The sequence below is a fragment of the Peromyscus leucopus genome, chromosome X (assembly GCF_004664715.2).
Source record: "Peromyscus leucopus breed LL Stock chromosome X, UCI_PerLeu_2.1, whole genome shotgun sequence".
Taxonomy (NCBI): Eukaryota; Metazoa; Chordata; class Mammalia; order Rodentia; family Cricetidae; genus Peromyscus; species Peromyscus leucopus.
Genome location: NC_051083.1, coordinates 45,386,580 through 45,399,250, shown reverse-complemented (window position 1 = coordinate 45,399,250; position 12,671 = coordinate 45,386,580). Strand labels below are relative to the sequence as shown.

General features: G+C 35.9%; 1 protein-coding gene across 8 annotated transcripts in view; it reads right to left on the bottom strand.

The window, feature by feature from the left end:
* Dmd (dystrophin) overlaps positions 1 to 12,671 on the bottom strand; it is a 2,209,767-nt gene that overhangs the window by 1,343,239 nt on the left and 853,857 nt on the right. For all 8 annotated transcript variants that reach the window (XM_028881805.2, XM_037198928.1, XM_037198927.1 and 5 more), the window contains exon 18: positions 4,888 to 5,011. In XM_028881805.2, coding sequence (XP_028737638.1) covers positions 4,888 to 5,011 — 124 coding nt within the window. The remainder of the gene's footprint in view (positions 1 to 4,887; positions 5,012 to 12,671) is intronic.

Here is a 12,671-nt window from a genome sequence, read left to right as displayed (position 1 = left end):
AAGTTGCTATGAAAACTTTGAAAGGAATATAATGATAATAACAAGGTGGACCAACTAATAGATTGTTACATTTTAAAAATGAATGCAAAGACCCTTGTTAGGTATAATTCTCACTGTCATGTAGGATTGCAGAGAAATTCTACAGTTTAAATATTTAGTAAGAGACCAGAAACCAACATCCAGATGGCCTAATTTTCTGATCAGCTTCTGGTTAAAGGGAAATAAAAGAGAATGGATAAAAGTAGGATAAGGAAGTAATCACTTATATTTTAAGTTTCCAACCAAAGATTCTGGTAAATTTGTCTAATAGGTTCTTTATCTTTTAAATAAAATCCTAAGCTTATATACAAAATAACAAATACATCTAATGATGGACATTACATGTCATCTCATTGACTGTGTATAACATATAATCAGGTTTTACCAACCTATTTAGATGTATTGCTCTGGACTTTTAGGAAAATTTTATGAGAGGATGATATATATCTGAGAATACTTACAGCTTAGATATTATTAAGCATTTATTTTATTTTTTGTGTTTTGTGCAGGTGTATGTACATGAACCACCTGCATGCCAGGTTTCCATGGAAATCAGAAGGTATAAAGTCCCTTAGAATCAGAATTACAGATAGTTTTGCATGGGTTTTGGGAACAGTAACAGTTATTTTGCCAGAGCAGGGAGTGTTCTTAACCACTGAGCCAATTCTTTATACCCTTAGATGTTATTTTAATGTGAATGAATATAGAAACTTCTAGAATTAACAATAAAGGGCAAAGTTTGAGAAACTGATTCTGAAACTAGTGCATTGAAAGAAGTGACAGGATATGTCAAAATGCGTGATACATTGTAGTAAGTTGAGGGAGAAGAGAACTTCATGAAAAATAAGAGGGGAAGGAAGTCATGGAGGGACTGAGAAATGAGTGGGATGGGGTGCATGATATGAAATTCCCAATGAATTAATAAAAAATTTAATAAAATAAATATAAATAAAAAAGAATTTAGGTATAAATGAATGGAAAATCCAGCAAAAGAAGAAAATAGCAAATAAAGTTTCATTATTTTAAATGGATATCTATAAGTAAATTAATACCAGTCACTTTCATGAGAAGGGCCTCTCCTGAGTTCAAAATAACTTATATAAACTGACAAGTGAAGAAATTAAGAAAATTAATGTACACCTGAGCTGAATATCCGTCATCAGTTCTCTCAAGGGTCTTTAATACATATACATTATATTTAGCTTGAAGGAAATATCTAGGCACATCGCTTCATGTCCTATTTTAGGAAGCAATTAAGAATGATGTTGTTATTTTTGAAAATGAAGGGTAAACATTATAAATGTGATTCAGAAGGCATCAGAAAACCACTTATAGAATATTGTATATTTTTATTACTTTCAATCTATCATGCTGACATTATTGATCTTTTTGACACTTGCTTTTAAGTGGCCCAATGACAAGAGGAAATTTAGAATTTTTGTTCCCCAAATTGTGGGTGTGTCTCCATTTTCATGCTTGATCAAAACCATTTAAAAAATAGATGTAAGATGATATACAGATAAGTATAGAAATCAAATCAATAAAAACTTCAATTAACTAATACAGTTACTAAGTTCATTCATACATATGTGGTTGAATTTATCATATGAACTCTGAAACTTAGAGGGTAAACTTTCTAGATAATTTTCTACTCACAAAGTCTACCAAGTCCCCATACTTAGTCATTATTTCAAGCCCCAGTTAGGAAGAAGCAATCACAGGTTATATGCAAGCAAAGGCAGGATATTCTAAAGGTTTAAGTTTGGATCTGAGCAAAGTGATAGAGGAGAACAAGGGCTACAGAATGGGTTAACTAAAAGATGTATGAAGAAGTCTTACAGAAATCCTCTACTTGGTAAGCCATAAAAAGCAGACAATACATATATGGAGTTTGAACAAAAGTACCTTTCATGGGTAGCCAATGCTGTTCCCAAAAGACATAGTTACTAACTGAAATTCTCAGTTCTAGGCACACATAGTTCCTATGAGTAAATGATCAGGGAGGCTAAGAGGCATCTAAACAATACAAACTATTGCCATTTATCTTAGTTGTGTCCATAATGACTAGAAGGTAAGACCGTATGCTGAAAATCCTACTCACTTTATATATAGCACATAGGAAAATCAACTAGCTTACAGTGTGGCCTAAATTACATAGTGCCAGAAAATTCTATGCATGCGGTCAACCTGTAACTTCAAGTGACTGGCAAATTTTGCCTACTGGTATAATAGTGGAATGATGGCTACAGAAGAAGCCAAATGCTTCCTGACTGGATACGAGGCCTGTTCCACAAGAGGAATTTCATGTCTCATACTGTAAACCTACTCAAAGCCTGGAACAGCATGGTCTCTGGGGTAGAACATACTATTGGTGTTATATTAAATGATCATGCTGCCAAACTGCCATTAAACTGTGTATTTTTTACAGAAAGATTTATGTTGATCTCAACTTTGGTTACAGAAACACTTTTATGGATTAAGTAGTGGTTAAGGCTGAGATGCATATCTGGTCAAAGTGTCATCTTTAAAGAACCATGAGTTCTCAGCTGTAAGTCATCTATATGAACATTCTCCCACATAAGGATCAGGGATCCTCAGATAAGTGAGCAGAAAGAATGTAAGAGCTGATAGATGAAGAAGAGAGAACAGTGAAATGTAGAATTCTTGACCTAACATGGCTTTCATATAGATGAATTCACAGCATCTGTGGTTACCCATATAAAATTGAGCAATTCAAAATTACAGCATGGACAGGGGAGGGGCTACCAAGTTCCCATACTTAGCAGTGGAGCTATTAGCAATTGATGGTTGCTGATAGAGGGAGAGTCATTCTCCTTTAGAAACCTGGCTGCAGGTAGACTGCCTTTGCTCCATTGGATGGCCCCATATCATGCCCATACTGGCTGCATAAATTAGGTTTAGGAGTGTATTTATAACAATTCAAAGAAGATATTTAATTGGGAGGGTGATAGAGTGAAATGATTATGAGAAGTTGAGGAAATGTACTCTGTAATATTAGGAAATTTTCAAAGAAAAACTAAAATCTTATCTAAAAAGAATTATTTTAAAATCATATCAGAAAATGTACTGTAAAATACATATATGTTAAAGTAAGACTATTTAGCTAAGTTGCTATTTTTATATATTATCCTTCAATTTATTTCCAAAATGATAACATTAATAATACAAAAATACTTCTTAATTTGTGAAACTATTTACCATAGTCTGCTGTGGGATGGTCTGTATGTCAAATTGCTCTGATTGGTCAATAAATAAAACACCGATTGGCCAGTGGCCAGGCAGGAAGTAGGTGGGACAAGGAGAGAGGAGAATTCTGTGAAGCAGAAGGCTGAGGCAGGGAGACACTGCCAGCTGCCGCCATGACAAGCTGCATGTGAAGACACCCGTAAGCCACAAGCCACGTGGCAAGGTATAGATTTATGGAAATGGATTAATTTAAGCTATAATAACAGTTAGCAAGAAGCCTGCCATGGACATACAGTTTGTAAGCAATATAAGTCTCTGTGTTTACTTGGTTGGGTCTGAGTGGCTATGGGACTGGCAGGTGACAAAGATTTGTCCTGACTGTGGGCAATGCTGGAAAACTCAAGCTACAATAGTCTATTATGCTGCTAATGAAATCATATCTCATAAAGCTAATAAAAAATTCAAAGTAACTAAGTTGTAAATATGAATACATGTTGACTTCTAAAAATTAATACCAATTATCTTTTCTCTTGGACATTCTTAAAAAAACACCAAAATATTTCATCAAAACATCTTGTTGAGTTGTGATTCTCCAACATTTCAAGTCTATGGAAATGTTATTTGTGAGGTAAAATTATATTTGCAATCGTATAAATAGATTTCATAGGTCATCGCTTAAATGCTAATGCATACACTCATAAGTGATATTCTTATAAGTAAAATTATTTCAAATTCATTATTTGGAGCTGTTTCTTTTATTTAACTTGATTTATAGAAAGTCTTTTAGAGCTGGGTGGTGGTGGCACATGCCTTTAAATTCGGGAGGCAGAGACAGGCAGATCTCTGTGAGTTCCAGGCCAGCCTGGTCTACAGAATACATTCCAGGACAGCTAGGACTGTTAAATAGAGAAACCTTGTCTTGGAAAACCAAAAGTCAAATAAAAAAAGAAAGTCTTTTGGAAAATACTGTCAATTACATACCAAAATTGAATGCTTTATAACTGCTGAGGTTGAGGAAACAAAGTCCTAATAATTTCCAAGAAGGTGGAACAGATCTTATTAAGGCAATAAAAGTCCTGCTGTGAAGATCAAACCATATAATCTCAGAAGGGAATAAACATAGCTAACTATCTGTTACTAAAAGTAAGTACTGAAAAAGTGTGCACATCATTAGGTGACCCGATGCAATATATAAATATTTTGGTCTGATTAATATGTTATAATTCATGATAGGTATTGATTACTATAAAAATAATATTTTGAGCCTGAATAAACAAGGTCTCTATCATCCTATCCTACTCTACTTTATTCTATTATACACTACTCTATTCTATAAACTTTCTAAGTTCTATAACAATCAATGAAGGGAAATAGACATGGGTATGTTGTCTAAAGTTTTTACTCATAGATAAATAATGCTTATGTAAAGAATATAAAAAGCCTTCCAGCACATAGCAGAAACTGAAAAGATTTTTCTAAGCTGATATTTGGTGTTTCTTGATATCTAAAATATTTTATATATTAAACATCACCTTATCATATTGTTTCAATCACAGTGACTATAATGCAGATATTTGAAAGAAAAGAAATTGTGAGCAGCACAAAAATAGGAAGAAACATAGGATATAAGGCAGAACGTACATTGACTTTTTCTTTCAAGTCTGAGATGTTGCCTTCTTTTCGATAGACTGCAAATTCAGGACTCTGCAATACAGCTTCTGAACGTGTAATCCAACTGTGCAGTTCAGTTATATCGACATCCAACCTAAGAGAGCAAAGAATAAGGCTCATTATTTCTTTATTATCTCTTTCTTCTGTATAGAAAGCAAAAAAAGGAATTTATTCACATTTACCCCATCCCTTCTAATGTAATTCTCCAATTACTGTTAATAGCATCAACATCTCCCTAGTTAAACTTTGGAGTCAAGTTTGATCTAGAGTCTTATGATCACAGAGTCCATTTTATTCAACTCAATGCAGCAATCCTCTGTAAAGTATCTCCCATTACCTGGACACTGCTTGAAAATCTTGCTCCCTGAAAAATTACTACCTCTCCAAATGAGTCTTATTTAAAAAAATATTTACAATATACTTAAAAAGAAATCAGTTACAACACAGGAATTCCAAATGGGTGGCCATGTTTTAAAGAAGTCTCTATTATCAATAAAAAAGTACAAAGCAATATTTTTGTGAATAATCTTTTCCTTCTGAAACATCTCAACATGACTTGAGGTTACTGAAATATATATTTCAACTGACACTGTAAATAACCCAAGAGATTATCAATATACCAATTTCTTTATGAGTCAATCAATTTTATGATTGTTATGATGATACACCATGACCTGCTGGGGATGCTGTGAATGTGTTGCTATGATTGATTGATAAATAAAACGCTGATTGGCCAGTAGCCAGGAAGGAAGTATAGTGTAGGTGGTGTGAGGAGAGAGGAGAATTTTGGCAGGTGGAAGGCTGAGTCAGGAGATGCTGCCAGCCCCCTCTGCCATGAGAAGTAAGTTGTAAAGTACCTGTAAGTCACAAACCATGTGGCAACTTATAGATTAATAGAAATGGGTTAATTTAAGAGAAGAACTAGATAACAAGAAACCCGCTAAAGCCATACAGTTTGTAAGTAATATAAGCCTCTATGTGTTTACTTGGGTCCAAGCAGCTGCAGGACTGGCGGGTGAGAGAGATTTGTCCTGACTCTGGTCCAGGAAGGACCAGGAAAACTTCAGCTACAATGATCAAAGGAACTTGGGGAGGTGAGAGTTTATTTGGCCTTTGCTTTCACATTACAGCTCAGTATCAAAGGATATCAGGACAGGAGTTAAAACAGGACAAGATTCTGTAGGCAGGAGCTAATACAGAGACCACAGAGGAGTGCTGCTTACTGGCTTGTTCTACATGACTTTCTCAACCTTCTTTCTTGTAGAACCCAGGAAACCCTCCCAGAGGTAGCACTACCCACAATGGACTGGGCCTTACCACATCAATCACTAATTAAAAAAATGCTCTCCAGGCTTGCCTATAGATAGATCTAATAGAGCTGTTTTTCTCAGTATGGGTTTCCTCATCTCATGTGACTTTTTGACTATTGTCAAATTGACATAAAATCACCAGCACATGAGCTATGAAAACAGTCAGTGTTGATTTAGTCACTCTGCTGAAAAAAAAATTATCATCTACCTAGTTATTTCAAAGTATATTTTTCCTGGAATCATTGAATTTCCTGAGAGTATTGATTCTAGACAAATTCATGCTATTGAGTCAAACTAAGTGTTCTTCAGTAGATGAATGGATCAAGATACATGGTAGGTATGCACACAATGGAATATTATTAAGCTTTTAAATATCCATATGTTCATTTATGAAGTTTCCTCTTTTAATTACCAATTTTTCATTCAAATATAGTCTTCTTACTTGGAGAAAAAAGCTTTGTTCTCTCCTGCTTAATTTATATTTATTTACTAAATTTATTTTTATTTCACTAATATATCTACTAAGTCAATACTTTGGGGATATTGTCAGTTCATTACCCATTAGAGTCCAATGAATCATCTTGTATTCCTACCAACATTTCTTCAGTCTCAATAGCAGAATGTCTTAGGAAAGTATGTTTCAAGATTTTTTTTGGGGGGGGGTATATGTTTGTTTCTGTTTGTCTGTTTTTTCTCAAAATCAAATAATTTGTAGTCTCTGCCTGCAGGTTTTCACTTGCGAGTGAACAGGAAAAATCACAAATACTATAAGGGTAATGATTCACTAGTGTTAAAGAGGGAAAAGTTAGAGGTAGTATGTAAGAATCATGGAAGCAATGGCACTCAGTTGAACAATCATGGAATGTTTTAGACACGGTCTCTCAAAGTCTCCCTATAGGACTGAACCTCATTTGTCCACAACAATAATCTTAGCCCTGTTCATGTACCATCTTCTATTGGCCTCATTGTTTTCCTTATGTACCTACTCAACATGTCATGGGAATGCTTTCTAAATAAACTACTTGAACTCTTCAGAACTGTGAAGAGATTCCATACCATGACAATGTGTACCTTAATTCTGTCATAAGTATTTTTTCACCTTTAATTAGACTCACAACATGATGTATTTAAAGAATTTTTCCAAAGTGCTCAAAGCTCTGAACTACTTTTTTTCTCTAGCTTTCATAGGAGCTCATAATTTGATTCTTTACAAAAAAAAATACAAATAATATGCAAAATTGCTTCTCCTTCCTATGTGGATAGATTTAATCTTACCATGAACAGCCCCTTTCTCATTTTCTTCTCTAAAGCCTGTCTAAACTCAGCTTTTCATAAAATCTACTCACATTTTCATTTTGAACATCATTGTACGATTTCACAAACATAAGAATCTCAGTTTTCAATTATCTGTGACAGAAATTTAACCACATCCTCTGAATCCATTTTATAAGGAAATTATTAAAATTGTTTAAAGTCATAGCATACTATCTTCACTCATAAAATATTAAAGGCATTCTAATTTTTCATAAGATGATGACCAAAATTTTTTAACCTTATTTTTTTTTTGATTATTTGGGGATTTCACATCATGCACCCCAATCCCACCTAACCTTACGCATCTGCTTATAGTGCCTCCCAAAGGAAAACTAAAAAAGAAATAACAAAAATAAGACAAAGATAAAGAAAAAAAATAACAAAATAAATAAATGCAATTAAGAATCTCAATTTTAATAAAACACAGGCAAATCAAACAAAAATAACAAACAAACAAAACAACAACAACAACAAAATTGTGCTCATCCATCTTTGCCTCTCCATCAACTCTTCATTCCTCTTAGTGGCACTGGGAGCTGCTGTGTATCATGTAGTTCACCCTTTTTTCCAAATAGCTTTCCTTGCCATTGTATACTATTTTGTTTGTCAGGTTCAAGGCCTCCTCTGCCAGGCCCCTATGGAAACGCCCCAGTGCTGTGGGATGTTCTGTATGTCCTGTGGGAGCCCGTTCTCGGGTTCCTTGTGGCTTTACCCAGCAGTTCCGCATAGAGGATGATTAGGACCACAGGCCTGAGTGCAGGTGTCTGAGATGGTCTGCATTTGGCTGTGCTGTGGGTTGGTCTGTATGTCAAGTTGCTCTGATTGGTCAATAAATAAAACCTGATTGGCTGTGGCTAGGCAGGAAGTATAGTTGGGACTAACAGAGAGGAGAAAAAGAAAGAACAGGAAGGCAGAAAGAGTCACTGCCTGGAGCCGCTGCCAGGACAAGGAAGATGTAAAGTACCGGTAAGCCAGGAGGCATGTGGCAGGTATAGATTTATGGAAATGGATTAATTTAAGCTATAAGAACAGGGAACAAGAAGCTTGCCATGGCCATACAGTTTGTAAGCAATATAAGTCTCTGTGTTTACTTGGTTGGGTCTGAGCAGCTGTGGGACTGGCGGGTGACAAAGATTTGTCCTGACTGTGGGCAAGGCAGGAAAACTCTAGCTATACCCCAGACATTCCACTGTTGCCCCAACCATGCAGACCATGTGGCTATGGTTCTGCAGTACCAGTCCCTTCAAGTACTCCAGTAGGTCATAGAGTAGATTTTGGGGTGTGCCAGCTCAAAGCCCTGGATATGTACCTGGGTGGCTGCTGAGTTGTGAAGACCAACATTTTAATGACATCCTATTTGATGTAGTATTAATGGACTTACTAACCCTATACCATCTGTACTTCATTTAAGGCACATTTTCCTTCAAGCATCATAGAATACCCTGAACAAGTTCAGTCTTGCCATCCCCTGCCATACCTTAAAAAGAGGAAAATCCATTACTGATTAATATCCAGAAATCCACTGTATATTTCTAGTATAATCTCTTCTCACTACTTTAGTTCAATTTTTTCTATAAATCAATTTGAAAACATTGAAAGAAAAATACTTTGTCTCAACAATATGAAACTAAAATATGCACATACCGCTTTAAAACTCACCCTTTAGAATTACCTTCTGTAGTCTCATTTCCCATTGCTTTATATTGTCTGTAGAAAATATTGCCTACTTCCAATCTCAAATAGCTAAATGCATTTAAGGAATCACTCAACATCCTTATCTTCAGGGAAATGCAAATCAAAATGATTCTGAGATATCATCTTACACCTGTTAGAATGGCTAAGATCAAAAACACTGATGACAGCTTATGTTGGAGAGGATATTTAGTAAAGGGAACACTCTTCAACCACTGCCAGGAGTGCAATCTTGTATAGACATTTTGGAAATCAGTATGGCTATTTCTGAGAAAACTGGGAACTAATCTACCTCAAGACCCAGCAATACCACTCTTGGGCATATATACAAAGGATGCTCAATCATACTACAAGGACATTTGCTCAATTATGTTCATAGCACCATTATTCATAATAGCCAGAACCTGGAAACAACCTAGATGCCCCTCAACTGAAGAATGGATAAAGAAAATGTGGTGCATTCACACAATGGAGTATTACTCAGTGGTATAAAACAATGACATCATGAAATTTGAAGGCAAATGGATGGAACTACAAAAAGTCATCCTGAGTAAAGTAATCCAGACTCAGATAGACAAACATGGTATGTACTCACTCATAAGTAGATATTAGATATAAAGCAAATGATAGCCAGGCTACAATCTACAGCCCCAGAGAAGCTAGGTAACAAGGAGGACCCTAAGAGAGACACATTAATCACCCTGGGAAGAGGAAATTGATGCGATCTCCTGGGTAAATAGCAGTGTCAGAGGGGGAGGTTTGGGGGTTGGGAAAATGAAGGATCAGGAAGGCTGAGTTGGGGGAGGGACAGAGACTAGAGATGGATAGCAATGAAAGAGATACCTTGATAGAGGGAGCCATTATGAGTTTAGGGTGAAACCAGGTGCCAGGAAAACTCACAGGGAACCAAAAGAATGGCATCAGCTAAGACTCATAGCAATAGTGGAGAAGGTGCCTGAACTGGCCCTCTCCTGTAATTAGATTGGTGACTACCCTAATTGTCATCATAAAACCTTCATCCAGTAACTGATGAAAGCAGATGCAGAGATCCACAGTCAAGTACTGGGCTGAGCTCTGGGAGTAAAGTTGAAGAGAGGGAAGAGGGTTTATATGAGCAAGGGGGATCAAAATCATGACACAGAGACAGTGGACCTGGGTCATGGGAGCTCACAGACTCTATACAGGCAGCTAGGAAGCCTGTATGGAACCAACCTAAGCTCTCTGCATGTGCCTGATAGTTGCATAGCTCGGTCTATTTGTGGCCTCTAGCAGTGGGACCAAGACATGTTCCTGGGTCACAAGCTGGCATTTTGGAACCTATGCCCTATGGTGGGATACCTCACTCAGCCTTGATACAAGGGGGGGGAATCTTGGTAATGAGTCAATTTGATGTGACATGCTTTGTTGAATCTAATGGGAAGCCGTACCCTTTCTATGAATGGATGGGGGTGGTGGTAGAAAGGAGGTAAGGGAACGAAACAGGATGAGAGGAGGGAAGGGAAACTGGTTGGTATGTAAAATAAATAAAACAATTAATAAAAATTAAATAAAAAAGAAAATATTGCCTACTCCCATATATAGATCCATGAATAACACAACTTAATTCATTGAATAACACTAGATAGTCAAGGAATTTTCAAGAAAGATTTCTAGTAGGCACAGAATTTACACTGATCTTGTTTGTTCATATTACAATCATGCTCTGATGACATTCCCAACCATTGCCAAAAAATATAAAAGTATAAAAAAACAAAAGAAAGCTATTTTAGTACAGAAAGAAATAGTTTCTATACTAGAGAAACTGCAGAACACTTTTAGAGGTGTGAAATATGAAACTGAAATTTCATGGTTCAGATATTTCCCCTTTTTCATCAACAAACTCTTCATAGGGAAGAACCCAGTACTACTTACTACTCTGTTAAATGGACAAAGTATTAAAATAATACCTAATAACTTCTGCTATACTCTTAGATCTGAGCATCTCTCAAATCCTCATTAGAGAATATTGTCCTTATAGTAAATGGCAATTAAAACAGAGACCTCCTAACTGGTCAATGTGCAGACAACAAATTAGACATATATCACTCTGAATTTCAGGGTTCTTTGCCAAAGAGGAGACAGAAAGATTTTATGTTCCAGAGTTGGTGGATCACTTCAAGGAAACAGTGAATTCCTGACACAATAGAGCAATGCACACATAAACTCACAAGGATTGCGATAGCATGCACAAGACCTGTGCAAGTTCCAGAAAGACAAAAATCTCAACATAGAGGGTGGTAAGGTTGATATACAATCCCATCGTTAGCTGAGGAGCTATTAGTATTTGATGACTGCTGGGAGATAGTCTTTTTAAAAAAGTTGCTAATGATGTGATCTATGAAGGATGACCACATAACAAAGCAGGTCCCAATTTTAAGAGCAGTAGCCAGATATTATGTACTGTATTTGATGGGGAAAGAAAAGAACAAAAGATGTAATTTCAATGATTGGAGGGAAGGGATGGGAGGGTTCAGCTTGTGGGAAGTGTAGGAGGTGAAGGGGTATGTTCAAAATACATTGTATCAAAGTCTAAAATAATTCATTTAAAATTATTTTTAAATAGATAGTACATTCTTACTAAATCTAATATTTGATATCACCTTCCTAAATAACAGGCCAGAATGTACCTGTCCACATTTTAAGGACCTATTTGACTAATTAAATGTTTTTGACAACAAACAGGGACTTTACTCAGGGACATTTTGAGGATTTTTTTTTAAAACTCACCTTTTCCATGAGTTATGGTTATATCAGCTTGAAAACTAGAGGCTCTGCCAAGGAAATTGGTTATCTATACACAATGAAGGCTTTGTAGAATCAACACCATGGTAACTGTCCCTTGTGGCTCTGTGAAGATTTTAAGTGAGGCCTGGGCACCCGCTGGCATGGAGTTCTAGTAATTCAGATCAATTTAAGCAAATTTGAAAATCTAAAGAGGTCTTTTGTTGTTCATTTTTTTGTTTGACTGATTTTTCCAAACTTAAAAAGGGATTATACCAGGTGCTGGAACTTCTCTTTCAAATAATTGTGCTATTGAGCATGATTACACGTTAACAATATTTGTACATTTTTTTCATTACATAAAAACATTTTTACTATATTTGTTTGCTTACATTTGTTACTGCACTGTGTGAGCAAGAGTGTGCCATGGCATAAATGTGCAAGTCAGATGAGTACTTGCACAACATGTATGAGTCTGTGCTCTCTTTCTGCCATGTAGGATACTGGAATTGAACTCAAGTGTTCAGGCTTGGCAACAAGTAAATTTACCTCCTTAGCCGCTTTGCTCACTCCTTATCTACATATTTTTAAAAAGGACTTCAGGTATTATTTCTGTGCAGTTTTGAGTGAAGCTTTAATCTAGGGAAAATATCTATTCATAAGCAGATAGATTAATAC